This window comes from Triticum dicoccoides, chromosome 7A (genome assembly GCF_002162155.2).
Source record: "Triticum dicoccoides isolate Atlit2015 ecotype Zavitan chromosome 7A, WEW_v2.0, whole genome shotgun sequence".
Lineage (NCBI taxonomy): Eukaryota > Viridiplantae > Streptophyta > Magnoliopsida > Poales > Poaceae > Triticum > Triticum dicoccoides.
This window is the reverse complement of record NC_041392.1, coordinates 647,862,873-647,881,402: the sequence shown is the minus strand read 5'-3', so window position 1 is coordinate 647,881,402 and position 18,530 is coordinate 647,862,873. Positions and strand designations below refer to the sequence as shown.

The 18,530-nt window shown below is 51.3% G+C and overlaps 1 protein-coding gene across 1 annotated transcript; it reads right to left on the bottom strand.

Moving 5' to 3' along the window:
- Positions 1-12,420: 12,420 nt before the first annotated feature.
- Positions 12,421-13,782, bottom strand: LOC119333791. Its single transcript, XM_037606556.1, has one exon. It carries the CDS (start codon positions 13,780-13,782, stop codon positions 12,421-12,423), a length of 1,362 nt encoding a protein of 453 aa, XP_037462453.1.
- Between the last annotated feature and the right edge of the window lie 4,748 nt (positions 13,783-18,530).

The window sequence follows — 18,530 nt, the reverse complement described above, 5'->3', positions numbered from 1 at the left end:
AGCTGCAGTCCAGTACTCGCCTAAGTTTGAAAAAATCCTACCAAGTGGAGAGCAGACCTCCCACTCGGGGGCTTAGCTGCAGTCCAGTACTCGCCTAAGTTTGAAAAAATCCTACCGAGTGGATAGCAGACCTCCCACTCGGGGGCTTAGCTGCAGTCCAGTACTCGCCTAAGTTTGAAAAAATCCTACCGAGTGGAGAGCAGACCTCCCACTCGGGGGCTTAGCTGCAGTCCAGTACTCGCCTAAGTTTTTAAAATCCTATCGAGTGGAGAGCAGACCTTCCACTCGGAGGCTTAGCTGCAGCCCAGTGCTCGCCTAAGTAGGGAACACATCCCAATCCGCAAGGACGACGAGGTGTAAATTGACTGCTACCTTCTCCTTTGGAGTTGCACCACAAATACAAAGTTATTTCGAGTGAAGAACAAGTTCCACTCGACAGATAATTCATGAAGATATTCAACGATAAATCAAGTTCAGATAAGATCCAAAGGTTCTAGACCGCAGATCAAAGTACTCGAGCCTCCAGCTCGACAGAGTTTAACGGTTACAAAATCCACTCGACATTCCGAGGCAAATTTAAAGTGAAGTATAAAAGTTTTTATTCCTCATGCGAAGGACTGGAAGGGGCGACGAACTCGTCCAAGTCGATCCCGTCTGCAATGCGAGTGGCAGCAGCAATGAAAGTCTCCATGAAGTCTTGAAAGTTGTGCTTCCTGGTATTGGCAACTTGGATGGCGGCCAACTTTTCTTCTCGCGCCTCCTTGCAGTGGACGCGGACCAGAGACAGAGCGACGTCAGCGCCACATCTAGCAGAAGATTTTTTCCATTCCGCCACTCGGCCTGGGACTTCATTCAGTCGAGTCATCAGGGACTCGAGGTCATTCTGAAGCGTCGTCCTAGGCCAGAGCGACGTGTCGATCCGTGACATCGCAACCTTCAATCGAGCAAGATAGTCAACAACGTCGGCAACACGAGATTCCAGTCGGAGCACGTTCATAGCAGCCTCGTCCTTCATTGGAGAATTGATGGGGTCCAAGTCTGTCTCCACTCGACTGGTCTCCTCTTCGAAGTTCTGGCAGAATTCTGTAAACACAATTCAAGGATAAGTCAGTGGCTCTACGCAGATTTGGTAACTGCAAGTTAGTCGGGCCGGAGTAATTACCCTCGAGCATGACGAACAGCTTCTTGGCGAGTCCACCGAGATAAGCCTCCAGATCGTTCCTCTTCCCCGCCAGTTCACTTGCCTTGTCATTCAGAACTATATTGCCATTCTTAAAACGGCTGACCTCTCGATTAGCCGCGTCGAGAGCAGTTTTCAGCCTGGAGTTTTCCTTTTCAAGAGTACCGACTGAAGCCAGTTTTTCTTCAACAAGCTTCGTTTTGTTCAGGGCCTCCTTCTGCGCTTCGGCAAGGTCTTGATCCTTCTTCTTCAGAGCCTCCTCCATTTTGTCTGCGAAACAACAAGTGAGATCAACATCGAGGACGGCCAGAAAGAAAGGACAGTCGACAAAAGCTCACCAGCCATACCTTTTGCTTCGTCCCTCGCCTTCTGCAAGTTCTCCTGAGCAAGCTTCAAGTCAAGTTCAGCTGGATCTGTTTGTTCTCCAACTCAGTGTAGCGAGCCACAAGTTCGCAGGATTTCTGCAAAAAATCAGTCGACAGACATCCAAGATAAGTTGCTTCCGAGTAACCAAGAGACAATGATGGCGTTTCTAAGACTACAGCCGAATCAAAAACATTCGACATTAGTCTCGGGGACTACATCCAATGGGTGCACTCAGCGTGCCCCCACTGGTTCGACCAAAAAAAATCGACTGCCCGCAGCCGACCGTGTACAGTTCCATTTGACATGGCCTGACCAGACCAAGTGAAGAAGTTCAGCTAAAGCAACACAATATAAAGACTACAGTCGACTGCCAGCAGTCCACCGTAGTCTCGGGGACTACACCCAGTGGGTGCACTTAGCGTGCCCCCACTCGTCAAAAAGATTAATAGACACACCCAGTGGGCGTACAGATATAAAGATCTTCGGAAAAGAGATTCTTCAGATAGCATATCCTAACAGAACAAGCGGTGAATCGACTGACCTGGACGTTGCTCTGAAGAGCTGAGCTCGCGTCATAAGCTGCTTGGCTGGCTTCCCGAACCACCTTCACTTGCTCCATCATGATCCCCGCCTGGCATATAGCCTCTTTAGCGGCACCCACTTGGTCCTCAGGGACGTGGTGTGTGGCAAAAAGCGAAGGCGGATTTGCAGTCGACGTCGAAGGCCGGACACTCATCAGAGGTTCAGCGAAGGTCACAGAAACCCAAGCAGTATCACCACCCTCCCGGACTGCGGCCTCAGGCGCCGGAGTAGTTTGTGGGGTCTTGCCAGCCGGCGCCCTCCTGTTCCTTCGCGCCCTTAGCGGCACTTCGTCGTCATCATCAGGAAGGTCAATGACATGAGGAGGAGCTACAAGAAAAATCCAATCGACCGGAATTATAAGAAATCGTCAGTCGACTAAAAGCAGAGCATCAGTAATCGTACCGGGGTTGGAGGTAACAACGTCTTCCATCTCTTGATCATCGTCCTTGGCGGAGATCTCCGAGGTGACAACACTGCAAATTTCGAAAGTCAGTCAGCTTATTCAATTAGTCGACCAAGAGTCCGTCACGTTCGACAAAGGAAAACAAATTCTACTATTACCCAGAAATGGTGGGGACAGTCATCTTCATCTTGGGCAGAGCCTTGGGCGGCTTGGACGGCGTCGCGCGTGGGTGCTTGGGAGCTTTTTCTGTCGGTGCTGGAGATGAGGTCCGAGGGCGCTTCGACGACTGCCCAACAGGGACAGTCACCTTACCACGTTCCCGCACAGGGTCGTGTGTAAGCTTGGATCGCCGTTCCGAGCGGGGAGGTTCGACTTCTTCCTCCTCCTCTTCACTGGAGTCGTCGTCGTCATCCCCCTCTCCTTCGCCGTCAGATTCCCACTCTTCTCCCTCGTCTCCACTTTCGCCTCCGCTCGCCTCTCCTTCCTCGGCCTGCTCCTGTGCTCCATTGGGTGTCGAGTACATCTCAGTAGTGGCCTAGAGGATAACAAACGAGACAAAAGTCAATCGACTGATCCAAAAAGAACAAATAAAGAAAGCAAGATCATAGTCGGAAACGCAAGGTCAGAACTTGTCCACTTCGTATGTTTGGTCGAGTGGAGGAATCCTCCTGGCTCCTCGGGGGTTGTCCTTGTTCCCTGTGATACTCGACAGCCACCCTTCCAACATCTCGTTAGTGACCTCCTCTGGATGAATCCGAGTGGTGTCTTTAAGACCCGAGTACAGCCACATCGGGTGGTCACGAGCCTGAAGCGGTTGGATGCGCCTCCGAAGGAAGTCTTCCAACAAGTCCATGCCAGTCACACCCTCGCGGACAAGCTGAACCACTCGACCGACCAGCACCTTGACTTGCGCCTTTTCCTCCGGTGTCACTTTTAGAGAGGCAGGTTTTTGTGCTCGATTCAGAGAAAAAGGGGGAAGCCCAATCGACTGTCCTGGGGTCACCTGGTCTTTACAGTAAAACCAAGTCGACTGCCACCCACGGACTGACTCGGGAAAAGTGATAGACGGAAAGGAACTTTTCCCCTCATCTGGATCGCCAGGCCCCCGCACAGCTGGATCACCTGCGTCCGTTCGTCGCTCGACTTGGCCTTCTTGACCGACTGAGAGCGGCAAGTGAAGATGTGCTTGAACAGTCCCCAATGGGGGCGGCAACCCAAGAAGTTTTCACACAAGGAAACGAAAGCAGCAAGATACACAATAGAATTAGGAGTAAAGTGATGGAGCTGCGCTCCGAAGAAGTTCAAGAAGCTCCGGAAAAAAGGATGAGGAGGCAGAGAGAATCCACGATCGATATGGGTGGCGAGGAGGACGCACTCACCATCAAGAGGCTGGGGTTCGACTTCTTTCCCCGGGAGGCGCGCAGATTCATGGGGAATGAATCCCCCCTCGACCAGATCATCGAGATCATCCTGCCGAATCACCGACGGCATCCATTCGCCCTGGATCCAATCCTTGGGCAGAGCAGTCCTCGAGGAAGATCCGCCCCGAGCGGACTTCTTCCCCTTTCCCTGCACCGCCGCCTTCTTCGCGCGCTCCAGAGCCGACGTCTTCTCCTTCACCATCGTCGCCGGCGAAGCTCGAACAGACCTACGGCACCAAGGTGGGAGCGGAGGTGGCGGAGGATCTTGTGAAGGAAGGGGGAAAAGTGAAGGCGCACTGTTCGGGGGTCCCGAGCCGGCAGCTTATAAGAGGTCGCTTCCGAGTGGCTGACTGGTAGGCCCAGGCAATCCCGTCAAATCCCGCAACAGGCGCGCGCGCGGTACGTGGCAAAAAAGGTGGCGCGGGGATCGAGGAGCTTCCGTCCTATCCCATCCGATTACTGCGGCCACCCCCGTCCCGCGCGCTTCCCGAAATTCAAATCCCGCAAAATCCGTGGGCCGCAGAACAACTCGTCAAACAGAAGATCCCTTTCACACCGTCACTCGGAACTTCACAAGTAAAGAAATTCACTCGACAAGAGGCCAAGAATGGATCAAGGCGACTGAAAGAAGTTGATGACGTCATCCATGACAATTGATCCAAAACAAGACGTTCATATAACATGAAGAACCAGTCGGAAAGATCCCCAACTCCTTCCCCACTCGAACCTCGATCCATTCGGGGGCTAATGATGAAGCTATGTACCTAGGATAGGGGCATGGACCTGTCCTAAGTACCCTACCCAAGGACATCCCTAGAAGAAGTCACCTTTCAATCGACTTGGAGGTATCCCACTCGACAGATTCAAGACACTCAACCATGAAGCAATCACTCGACCGCCAGGAGATCTAAAGTCACCCTGCACGCAAACGGTCGGTCATTAAGTAGCTTTTATGGTCATCATAGCACTTTATTAGGGGCGTTACCAGTAACCCCCAGTCTTAATGTACTTTAAACCTTGCATTACTGAGGGCTGGAGGGGCCTAGCGAACTCTATATAAGCCACCCCCTCCTCAGTATCAAGGGTGGGTACCCCTGTTATTCATACACACATAATTCAGTCGACTGCCTCCGGGCACCGAGACGTAGCGCTGTTACTTCCTCCGAGAAGGGCCTGAACTCGTAATCCTCGTGTGCTTACAACTCCTCCATAGCTAAGATCTAGCCTCTCCATACATACCCCCCTACATCACTGTTAGAGTTAGAACCACGACAGGCCCCTGGTTCACCCCGGCTCCATGCAGGGATGCAAAGTAAGCAAGGGTGTCTCCATCTCCAACGTTGACCCTCAAACTGCCCTCATACATTTGCACAACGTTGTCCGGACCGCGGAAGCCATCCAACACGGTCTTGTATCTGTCCATGACACGATTTAGATGTACTTTCTCCTGCAAACTGGAGACAACATTGGGGGTGTGGGCCCACCCAAACCCCCTCACTCGCCCGCGCGCGTTTCTCGCCCAAAACGGTCAGTGCTGCTCTAGAACATTAGTGCCAACATTCATACTTGACCAGGGCGGACGCGACTGCTCACTAGCACCGACATTGAAGTGGCACGCTGGCCGAGAGAGCGTCGCCCGTGCCACTTCCCGGTGCAGGCGACTACTTCGTGTTCAAACGACACGATGATCGCCCATCCATCCGTCTGCCGCCAAAATTAATGACATGTGGTTGCCGAGGCGGCTACTCCGACACCACCCGTCTATCCCACTACCGCCACCATTGCTATATAAACTGCTGCCCTGGCCATAGCCACAGTAATCCGCCTCCGGACCCTCTCAGCGCCACTTCCACCATGTAGTCCTCCCATGGCATCGCTCTCTGGGGCGAGCTGACGTCGGACTAGAAGAAGGAGATGGCCACCATTGTTGTCGGCCGGCTGGCTGGCAGGTAGCCAGAGGAGGACGACGTACCAATGTCGGACGCGGCCGCGACGACCCAGTGCCACCCTCCTCCTCCTTCGTGCCACCCTTGCCAGTGCATTGCACCATGACCATTGGTGAGGCCCGTGCACATTACATGGGCATGGTACGGGACGAGTGGTAGGAGTAGTTCCGTGAGGCGCAGGCCGACGATGTCCACAACCACCAGCTCCTCGAGGAGCACCTACAGGCCGAGGAGCAGCTCGCCGCCGGCAGGGCGATTGCGCCGAACGCGGACCTGGCGGAGCAGGCAGCGCTGCTCTACTCCTACCCCTTCGCCCACGAGATCCGCCTTGCCCACTGGCGGTAGGCGGCGGAACTGGCGGCCGCCTACAAGGAGTGCGATGAGGCGGGCGAGGCGGTGTTCGGCGAGACCGACAACGAGGACGACATCGCCAGCTCCGCCGAGGCCGCGCCCCGCCACAACGACCACAAAGCCGACACATTCGCAGGCGTCGCCGGTAGCAAGGAAGAGTAATGCACGATAGGTTGCCCACCGCTCAAGTCTCAAGAAGGCCACCGCTCCACCCCTCCCATTGATGCCAAGCTTGGTTGGCTTAGCATCGTCGCCCGATAGAATGACACTATTAAGATAAAAGATTTGGTCTTGCTCACGTCCTTTGAGTGAATGTTTTTTACTAACAGGAATGCACCCTGGCATTTTATTAGAAGCTACGTATTCCATTTTCGTTTGTAATGTTTATTCAGTATGCAAGGCTGATTGGTTGATCGTGTTGCTTAGAATGGAATTTGGACCGTCTTAAGTAGTACTCCTATTTCCTTATGGACGAAAAAGAACGGTGCCAGGGAAGTTCATGTCTTAAAACTAGATAAGTTCAGAAAACAAACCACGAGCGGTTCAAAAAAGGACCGCCCTTCACCCTAGTAGTTCAGTTATCCAATGAGTTTTAGTCCAAACTTGAGGTCCTTGAGACGATGGTATAGGTAAGTTCAGTCATTAACATGTCATTCAGGTTTGCATGGAATAAAAAGAGAATTGTTTGTGCCTATCAGTTGTGTAAGTTGTTTCTCTTATGACTAATGCATTCATTCTATGTTTAGATGTTACTGCCCATACACGAGTAAACCCGGCTATTAGAGTAAGAGCATCTTTCACATGCACACAAAATTTTCACGCGGTAAAATAGTTTTAGCGCGCCATTGTAGCACTTTTAGCGCGCCGGATCCAACATTGGTTTAGCAGATGCCAAAAAATGTGTGCCCAAAAAAACACGCAGTGCAAATTGTGAAGCACGCGCAATCCAGCTCCCCAAATTTGCAGCTTTTCATAGCGCTTTTTAGCGCGTGCCCAAACATTTTTTACGAGTGCCCAAACATTTTTTACGCGTGCACTATTTTACAGCTTTTGCTGTAGCTATCCGGCGCTTAAAAATTCTATTGTGCTACTTGGTTTGATATATGGCATATGGCTCTGTTCTAAAATTTATTTACTGCCATACACCGGTGCAAAAGCGAAAGATCAGAGAGCAAGTGAGCCATCCATATATACATGAACGTTTTTTTTAGTTGGAACTAATTCATGAGTACATCATCCATGTGAAGAATGCTAGTATCAAATAGACAAACACAAATATTCCTAATACTAATGTTTTAGCTGCAAACTGCCGTCGACCGTGCTTAGTGTCTAACGGTCGTTTTGGCTCGATGTACCACGAGCGCCGGCACAGCGGGCACCTGTCGCTCTTCTTGAGGACGAGCTCCAAGCACGCGCCATGGAAGACGTGCGGCTTGCCGCATCCCGGCCACGCGGCGAGGTCATCGCCCTCGAGCAGCTCCAAGCAAACGGGGCAATCCTCCTCCCCGGCGTCGCACCGCACCGGCTCCGGCAGATGCAGCTCCATGCCGGCGTGGTACCCACGCAACGGTTCATCAGCCATGCCCTCCAGCGCGGCGCGCACGCGCTCCATGCGCTCCGGCGTGTGGTCCTCAGGCCGGAGGATGCCCACGTCGACGAACACCTCGACGCGCTCGGCATGTGGTGGGACGGTCGCGTCGGCAATCAAGCTTGACCATAGCCTGTGGAGCCTCCTGTGGAAGCGGCTATGGTAAACCAGCGGGGCCACCGACGCGCCGACCCACCGGCGCAGCTCCCTCGCCGTGTCGCCGGCGGGCGGGACGACGAAACGGAGCTGGTAGACCTTAGTGCTTCCGCGCACCTGCTGCACGCCTCCGTCCGACGTCGCTGAGAAGTGGGTGCGGCGGTAGATCACCGAGATGTGCTTGCCGTTGCCTTTTTGGCTCCCCGCGGCGGCGACCCGCATGATGCCGGCCGTGCCAGGCGCTTGTCCGTCAACCTCGTCGTCGCTCTCATACTCCTCATCGATTCTAGTATTAGCTTCGTCCCTGCCGGTGCTGCTCGCCCTGACCGCTTGTCCGTCATCGTCGCCGCTGGCGCTGCGCGCGGCTCGCGACGACACTAAACTCGACCATAGCTCCTGCGAAAAGAGAGAGGTATAACGAGCGCGAAACTGGGAGCCCGCGTCCCCCGCGTCGCCTAGGCGACTCGGGGGAACCCTAGCCCGCCGTGCCGCCACCCCCTCTCCCCGGCTCCCCCTGCCGCGCCGCCGCCGGAGGAAACTGCCGGGCGAAGCCCGCGCGGCGGACGGCGGCGGCGGGGCTTCCCGCTCGCGCGCGCGCGGCGTCGTTCCCGACGGCGAGAGCTCCAGGTGGGGGAGGCTCGGCCTCCGGCGCTGCGGCCGTCGCGGCGCTCCCCGGCGGCCCTCAGCTCCGTCTCGCGCTCCTCCTCCGTCAGCCCTTGTAGCGCCTCCTTGGCTGGCGGTTTTTTCGGCCGTCCGGCCGGTGCGGCGGCGCCGGCGAGTCCTGTACTCTCGGTGCGTCGGGGTGGGGTGGCAGCCCCCCTCCTGCTTCTGGTGGTGGGTGGAGTGGCGTGGCCTGGAGCTTGGCCGGCCGTGGCTGCGGCGTAGGCGTGCGGGTGCTTAGGCGCCAGATTTGGTCCGCGCCTGATCTGGCCCGCCGGCTTCTGTTGGCGGCGAGGAAGGTGGATCTGGCGTGGTGGTGACGCCCTCTAGCGCCGCCGCCGCGCCTCCCCCTCGCCTCCCCCCCCCCCTCCTCTGCCGCCGCCTGAGGGCCTCCCAATGATGGTGGCGGCGGGATGGGCGCGGTGCAGCCGGCGGGCTGTGTCGGCGGGCTCGATCTGTCCCGATCCGTGCTGGCGCCGGTCCTTGGCGGCGGCCCCTCTCCCTTCCATGCATCCCTTCCCAGTCTCCGGTTCGGTTTGAATCTTGCCGGATCCACCTCCGGTGTGTTCTGGTGGAGCAGATCGGTGTCCGGGGGAAACCTTGGCTGCCTTAGGCTGACCGGCAGCGGCGACGCTGATTTTTGGCGCCGCTTTCCTCCTTGGGGGCGTTGCTGAGGGCACCATCTCTCCTCTCCAACCCATGTCCGGGTGAAAGCCCAAGATCCGATACGGATCGGGCGTCGGCGGCGTCCTGTGCACCGTAACCTTCCTGGAGGCGACGCCAAGGACATTGGGATCGGATGGAAGGGTCTGCAGGTGAGGGGTGGGGGTGTGCTGCCTCCCTTCGGTGGAGCGGTGTTTCGTTCTACATATTCTTGGCGGCGGCTCTTGGCGGCATGAAGCAGCGGAGGCTTGGCGTCAGATGTGTGGTGACGGACACGCGCAGGAGGTCGACGCTGTCTGGTGTCGTGGTGGCGTCGGCGGCAGCGAGACCAGGCAAGGCCGTTACAACAGTACAGCTCTGAAGATGGATATGTGGTAGGTGGTTGTGGCGGCCTCATACCCGGCGGGCGGCCTGGTTGAGGAGCACGCCGGACTGGTGGGCGCCCATACCCGGTAGGTGTCTAGGTTGGACCTCAGGTCTTAGATGTTAGGTTTGGCTGCGAGGTCTGTTTGGTATTAGGCCCAGACCATCAGCGCCCCTTCATCAGTTAGATAGAACTAGCGACAGAGGTTGCGAAGATGGTGGCTTTGGTCTTACTGTTGTACGACTTTATAAGGTTTTGTGCTAATAATTAATAAAGTGGTCGTATGCATCGACCAGATGCAGGGTCGATGCAGAGGCCGGGGTATTCCTCTTTTTCGAAAAAAAAAAAATAGCTCCTGCAGCCGCCCGAGGAAGCGACCGGGGAATACCAGCGGGAACACTCCCTCTTCCTCCTGCTCGTCGATGTCATCATACCAGGAAACAAGGGAGCCCTCGAACTGGACGACGACGACCGCGCCGGCGGAGGAGGGGTCGGCTCCGGGCCGCGTGACGTAAAGGGAGCAGTCCTCACGCAGCTCCACCGCGGGCCGCAGCTTGGCGCGGGGCCTCTCCGCCCAGAGCGACGCAAGCACGACGCCCTGGCCGACGGCGCTCGCTGGGTCGACGAGGAAGACGTCGGTGAGCCAGATGGGATGGTCGGCGCTCGCGATCTTGAAGAACCAGGGGCGGCGAAGTTGTCGCTGCCGCTGATCCATGGCCATTATATTGCTCGATCGATCGCTCGACCTCTTTTCGTGCACTCCTTTGAAGTAAATTGATCTCTCGCTAATGCTTTGTGCGTGCAGCTGTGATTATATTGACCGACTGGAGACTGGGACTGGCCGACGACTCCGAAGTGCACTCTCATAGAAATCCCGGTTAGGATTGGGACACGGAGCGGACACCCTTCCAAGTTCCAACTTCACCCCGTACTCCTAGCTAGGGATGTATGCTAATCCTACATCTGGCATTTAGAGCATCTGGCTCTTGAATCTTTTTGCTTTGGCGGCTGCTACAAATCAGCCGGATGATTTCTTAGAGAAATCATCCGCCTGTACAACCGTCCGATAAGCGTGCAAGGGGCCGTTGGATCAAAACAGGCAGCAGTGAGCGTGACAGCTTCAGCGCAGCCCCCGCGGAGCTCCAAACAAGCATCGACAGCTTCCGGTGAGCTCCATTGCAACCCGACGGAGCTCCAATGCAGCACCAATGCTCCGGCGGAGCTCCATTGCAACTCCGGCGAGCTCGAACGCAGCACAAAGGCTCCGGCGAAGCTCCATTGCAACTCCGGCCGAGCTCCATTGCAGCTCCGATGAAGCTTCAACGATCTCCTTGGTGCTTCACTGCAGCTCCGGCGCGCTTCATTGCATCTCTGTCATGCTTCGTTGCAGCTCCGGCGGCGCTTCATTGCAGCCCCGGCGGAGCTTCGACGACCCGTAGAGCGCTCCATTGCAGCTCTGCCGCCGGCGACTTGCAGCAACCAGCCGCACCGCCCCAACGTTGCGCCGCAACACTATGGCCATGGACGAGTTCTTGCGTCGCAGCACTTATGGGTCGTCGACGAGCGGCCGCCTGCCCCTGTGTGTTGCGTCGCCCCCTCGGGGTTGCAGCACCACGGCGGTGGCGCGTGGCGGAGATGCGCGGGGGAGGGGGGGCGTCGCCAGCCGCCTCCTGGTTCGCCGCACCTGGGCGGGGTTGCCGGCGTCCGCCATGGGAGCCTATCTCCTTTCTCGCGTGTGACGACACAGAGATGGGGGAAAGGGGAAAAGTAATGTAGAAGAACGTGTGGAGAAGATTGGGTTCGAAGAGATAAGGCCGGCTGAGGAGCGGTGGATGGGCCCACAAGACACGTGTCCAGCACAACGCGCGGCTTACGTTTGTTTGTTTTCATCCGGATGAAAACAAACGTTTTCCTTTTGCTTTGCAGTGAACCAATGGAGCTATGATTACATCCGTACATCCATGTAGAGAGACATAACCATTTTAACTACTCTAATATAAAAACATAAATAGCCCGCCATGACCACTGCTACCATAAGTAACAAGTTGTTAGGGCATCTCCAACGTTCCCCCCAAATCGCCCATACATATACGTCCGAGCGCAGTTGTCCAGACCTCGCAAGCCATTCAATAACAACCATATCGATCCGTGGAGTAGTCCGGATCGCAATTTTTCCATAAACCAGAACCAAACGAGGGCGAGGGGCTTTGAGGGAGTTTGGACACGAGTCACGTAGAACTCCAAGACCCCGGGCCCACCCAAGCTGAAGCGGAGCCGACGCTTTTGTAGTTGGATGCACTATTTCCGCAACAAAATCCTCCAGTCTCCTCTTCCATGCCGCTGCTCTCCACCCAATTTCCGCCCTTTTTCGTCACGAGGGCCAATCATCCCCACTTGTCATATATAGTATGAAAATAATGTGGGAGTGTTTTTTCATGCATAGAATCATTCATCTTGACAACAATGGTCAGTGGGCAATAATCAAACAACTTGAGAGGAGATGAAAGCAACTTTGATGAACAATCATTTCACTAACAAAAAATAAAAGAAGGCATACAATTGAGGAATTGAACAAACAAATTTTCCTTCCATTAAATCCAATTATAATGACATCTTCGTATATACACCAAATACAGCTGGCGCAATTCATCGATAGATGAACTCACGAATACACAAACAACCAGTTGAATGAAGCTACTTCAGAGAACATTCAAGCTAGTAACTGTAGTTACAAGGTCTATCACTCTAGCTTGTGTTTGATGTCCAGCTTGTGTCTACACATAGGGCAGATGTCCCTGTTCTGGAGGACGCCCTCCAGGCACGCGCCATGGAAGACGTGCGGCTTGCCGCGGCACCCGGGCCACGCGGCGAGGTCGTCGCCCTCCAGCAGCTGCAAGCAGACAGGGCAATCCTCCCCAGCGACGTCTACCCTCCTCCGCTTTGCCGGCCGCTCGTCTGCGTTTCTGCCTCTATCGTCATCGCCGGCTAATTCGCCTTCCGTGCCGCACCGTACCGGCACCGGCAAGGGCAACTCCATGCCGATGAAGCGCCCGGGCCACGGGTCCGCCACCATGCTTTCCAGCGCGGCGTACATGTGCCCCATGCTCGCCGGCGTGTAGTCCGCCCGCCGGAGGATGCCGACGTCCACGAACACCTCGACGCGCCTTGCTCCCGGCGGGACGCTCACCTGCGACGCCAAGATGGACCATAGCTCCTGGAGCTGCTTGGTGATCTCCTCGAGTTTCTTGCTCGAGATATCGGGGTATATGAGCAGGCCCAGAGACGATCCGGCCCACGCCAGCGACCTCGCCGTGTGGTCGCCGGTGGCGATGAACCGGAGCTGGTGCTCCGTCGTCCTCCCTCGCCGTTCCACGCCGTCCGGTGATGCCCTGAAGCGGGTGTAGCGGTAGAGCACCAAGATGTGCTTGCTGTCGTCTCCTCCTTCGCTCTCCACGGCGGCGACTCGCATGAAGCCGAGCGTCCTCCCGGCGCAGGCGAACCGCGGCGCCGAACCTCCAACGAGTTGCCCCTCGGGGACGAACTTCCTACGGTGCAGCGTCTGTAGAATGCCTAGCGTCACGTCATCGTCGGCGCTGGCCGCTTGTCCGTCGACCTCACCGTCGCTCTCCTCCTCATCCTCCTCCTCCTCGCTGCTGCTGCCATCTTCCTCGTCTTCCGAATCGACCGAGTATTCATCCTCGGGCTCGCTGTTGTCGTCATCGTCATCTTCGTTCTCCAACCCCTCGCACAGCGGCGGCGGAGGAAGAACGTGATCGTTAAAGCGACCCTCGAAGCGAACGGCGACCGCCTCGTCACCGGCGGGATCGCCTCCATCTCCATGCCGCCTCACGCGAGAGCAGAAGAAATCGCTTTCCATCACCAGCACCGACCTCGGCAGCTCCACGCGGGGCCCCTCGGATGACAGCGATGCGAGCGCGAGGGTCCCGCTGGCGGTCTTGACGTAGGCTTCCACGACGACGCTCCGGCCGCTGGGCGGGCCGACGAGGGAGACGCTGGTGACGGCGCCGCGGCGGCCGTCCAGCACGCAAGACCTCACGGCTTCGCCGCCCTTGACGTCCACGGACCAGCAAAGGGTGGCCATGACGGATTACTCTGGTAAAATCGTGATTACCCAGAGTTAAGCAAAGCGTGATCCTCTGCTTATATGGATGGATCCCAGTTACGTAGGATTGCACTAGGATTTGGCTCGGAGTCCATTTCGATGGACGATCGAGTTGCCGGGGAAAGCCGTCCGATCCCATCTAAATCAGTTTTGGTTCGTCTGATCGTCGTAGCAGAATAATCCGAAGTGCTCCACAATTTATTTTCCCGTCATTGTCAGAGAATTTCCTCTTGCGCGTATGGCGATACTCTCTCGTAGGAAATGTTTGTAGCGATTCAAACACATCCATGCAGCAAAATGATTTGTGTCAAGCTTCTAAATCAAGGGCGAAGCGACCGGTATATTAACTTTGGGGGTCAACCGATATGAATATAACATATTATTTTCTCACACATCTTTCGATATAGACCAAAATATCGATCGATATGGCTGATATCTGACCCGATATGTGCATTGATATAGACTAATACATACAGTAGTAGATGACAACAAGTCTTTCTTAGAAACAGTGAAAATAAGTTTAGGTATTTACAACTTCATTGATCGATCAAGGATATGTGTTTATAATATTCTGAAAAATGCATATGTAATTTATTGTTATTAATCCCTGATCAAGGATTTTGTAAATCTTTGTCAAATAGTTTCTTAATAAGCGAGTAAATAAACTAGTAATCTAAATCAGTTTTGCTAAAGCACATCTAGATGTGCCATAAGTATTGCACATCTAAGTCCTATATCATTGATCTTATGTTGAGATTCGTGTGGATATTTTCTTTTTCTTTTTTCTTTTCCTCTTCATATTTGATTCATTCACTTAGATGTGCAATAAGTAGGGCACATCTAGATGTGCCCTAGACATTCCCAATCTAAATTTATTATGTTGACGCGTTGACATCCTACTCTCTTTTCTTTTTTACTAAAAGACATGTTTTGAACAAGAATATGGTTATTTTTTGGATATGTTTATGATATAACTACATATCACCAAATAACTGATATCCGTTATGCTGGTGGCAAACCGATACGAACCCGATATTCTATATTTCAAACCTTGATTTGTGTATTCAACAAAACCCCACTAGTCAAAGCAAAATAGGTAAGAAAATTTGCCATAACATAAAGAAAAAATTGCAGCATGGAGACAAAGCATTTGCAGTGGACCTCCAGAATCATTGCAACATATCATCTATGTGCTTCCAATTGAAAAAAGAGCTTTGATGTATTGCATGTTGAAATGATGTATGCATCATGGATATCTTAAAATCACTAACCAGCTAATGATTTTGTAGAGCCGGCCTCGCCAGTTGGGATCATGGGCATCCAATTTGGCTCATCGAATCCCCGTCGATGCCGTATCTGGGGTTTAGCATGGTGAAAAACCTTCGGATCGATCTTCCCGTGGTCGTGTGCCATGGCGGTGTAACGATCTTTGCTGGCCTCTCCACCTGCAGTGATGAAGAAAGGCGGAGGAAGAGGGCATGAGCAGTACGGGCATGGCAGCAACAATAGATCATCACTGTGGAGAACAAAGAATGTGCATGTTGCTTAGCAGAGAGAGAGAGAGAGAGAGAGAGAGAGAGAGAGAGAGAGAGAGAGAGAGAGAGAGGCGCTGCACACACGCATGCCACGCATTAGATCTATCCAATTGAATGATCGAGGGTGGGGTGGGAGTCTTTTCCCTCTTCTAGACATAAGAGCGGGAGAACCTAGTTGGTGGGTACCCTTGTTGGGTGGGCGTGGACGCATCATCAGCTTGCAACATGGCAGTTGTGTAGCCAGCGAAGGTGGCGTGCTCCAATTGGTTTTCCTCCAACCACCTTGCTGCTACAAACCCAATGTAGATTTGTGGGGATCGCCAGTGTAGGAGTTTGTAGCAAGTAGCAAATTTTTTCTCAGTGCGAAACCAAGGTATCAATCCGTCGAGGTAACTGCATTCTTGCAACGGTAGTTATTTTCAACAACACAATTAAAACTTCAATTGCAACAGAGCTAACAAGGGTGTCAACCTTGCTAGTCTTGCTAGTTGCACAAGGTAATTAAGAGGCAACTTGTTTTTTTTGCGAGGAATTAAGAGGCAACTTGGTAGATAATATTTTTGTATTTTAAATAATAAAACAAAACAGAAAATAAAAAGACATGCAAAATTTGTTGGAAGGTGATTCTTATGCTAAAAACTGAACCGCGGCTCATAGGTTCACCAAGTGCATCTCTCCAATACATAAAAGTGCGGCAAGTAATATAATGAGTGAAGTGCACTGTAGGTCCTTGAACTATTCCAGGGATGTCACGTAGATCCTCGAACTATGAAAATCGTCATCTAGGTCCTCAAAGTGCAGTAAGTGTGTCATTCAGGTCCAAAATCTCCCTGACAGGCTCTAACTGGCTAGCTGGCACATAAACAGTAACCGTAACAGTACGCGGCAAACAGTCCTGAATTCCTATGCGTGATGAACAGTACACGACAAAGAATAAATATAAAAAAATATCAAAAAACTGAGATCCTTTGTCATCGAAGAGACCCTGGCACGTGAATAGTAAAAATGTCATTAATTCAAAAAGAGTTCGCGAACGATGAATTTGGAAAAATATTTGTGACTTTAATAAAATGTTCGCGAACGATGAATTTGGAAAAAAAATATTCGCGACTTCAAAAAAATATTCGCGAGTTTAAAAAAAGTTCGCGAACGATGAATTTGGAAAAAATATTCACGACTTCAAAAAAATGTTCGCGAACGATGAATTTGGGAAAAAAATTCGCGAGTTTAAAAAAAGTTTGCGAACGATGAATTTGGGAAAAATATTCATGACTTTAAAAAAATGTTCACGAACGATGAATTTGGAAAAAATATTCGTGACTTTAATAAAATGATCGCGAACGATGAATTCGGAAAAAATATTTGCGACTTTAATAAAAAGTTCACTAACATTTTTTAAAGTCAGGAATTTTTGTGGTTCGCGGACATTTTTTTCCATACCCAGGAACAATATTTGTGGTTCGCGAACATATTTTCAAATTTATTGTTTGTGAACTTTTTTAAAGTCGCGAATATTTTTCCCATATTCGCGAACATTTTTTTGAATTAATGAACATTTTTACTATTCACGCACCAGGGGTATCTTTGATGCCAAAGATTTTCAGATTTTTTTGTTCATATTTTTTATTTTTCGCACTGTTCACCATGCCAGCTGGCCATTTAGAGGGGGTTAGTGAGATTTTAGACCTGGATGACACACTTACTGTACTTCGAGGACCTAAATGACGATTTTCATAGTTCGAGGACCTATGTGACACCCCTGAAATAATTTAAGGACCTACAGTGCACTTCACTCTAATATAATCATGTGGAGAAAATGCAGAATGAAATTTTTCATGCTCATGTTAAACATACGGATGTGTTGATTCTACATAGGCAGTACGTCCAAATATATTAGACTGAGATACCCTTTGCATCTTATAGCAAAATAGCATGTCCCTTAGATCGAGATCCCTCTGCACCATCTGAACTTTAAGTGTAAACCCATGTAATTACTGTAAGCAAGATGATATATTGTTAGTTATGAGATCCAAATAATAATCTAATAAACTTTTATCCTCAATGGCAACAATTCAATACAAGCGTTTCCAGTTTCTGATACTGCGCTAGTTTATTTGCAAGATTGAACTTGAGTAATGCACATCTCTCCGACTACTGAGTACTTATCTAGATTGGCCAAGAATAAACAAGCAACCGGAAGAAATATACATCTATAGGTTAAATATAAAGGCACCATGAATATAAACATAAAAAAATAATTCATCACATGATCTACAACACTGCTAAAAATACATCAGACGGTGGCACCTCGGCTCAAAGAACCGGATCTGCCCTTCATACCAGCCGAAGGATTTGAATCTTCTGTTACACGGTACAAATTGACATCATGCACGACCAGAATATATTACAACACACAGGGTACATGGGTACGATATTAGAACTCTTAGCGAGGCAAAGACGGCACTACACGCTTTACAGGAAATGGAAGCTACTCTCGCTTGAATGGAATAGCTCTCTCACGCGAGATTGAGCCGGCTTGTTTTTCTGAGGGTTTTTTTTCGCGAGCAAACACTTCACTGGTTCGTTCCAACTTTGAGATCGTTGCTTCACATGTTTCATTCGCTCCGATAGTTTCTTTGTGTCTTTGTTTCTTTTTTTGATTTCTTTGTTCTTTTCATGTTTACTTTGGCTTTTTTTCTTTCTTTTCACCGGTTTCTTCATTTCTTTATTTGTTTTTATGGGTGTTTTATATTTTCATTATTTACATATCGTTTTTCTTCATTTTTCACGCTTCTTACCTAGTTTTTCAGTTTTTTCATGAGTTTCTCCATTTTCTCTTGTGTTCTTTGTTTTTTGTCGGTTTTCACTGGGTTTTTTTTCGTTTTTCTTCTTCTTCTCTTCAGTTTTTTCTTTTCTCGGTTTTCCTGATTTCTCTTGTTTCTTTTTTCACTTTATTTTTTTGGTTTCTCTCAGTTTTTATTACACATTCAACACTTCTCATATTCATCAGACAAAAATTATATGCATGTTTAACATTTTAAATACACGATTTTACCTTTTTCATAAAATATGTACATTTTTGGTATAGATCTAATACATTTTTCGAAAATGTTTAACTTTTTTCAAATACAAGTTTAATATTTTTTGAATACATGATCAACATGTTTCCTGACATTTTAACATTTTTCAAAT

Coding starts and splice junctions, on each gene's coding strand:
- LOC119333791 (XM_037606556.1), bottom strand. CDS start 13,782: ATGGCCACCCTTTGCTGGTCCGTGGACGTCAAGGGCGGCGAAGCCGTG.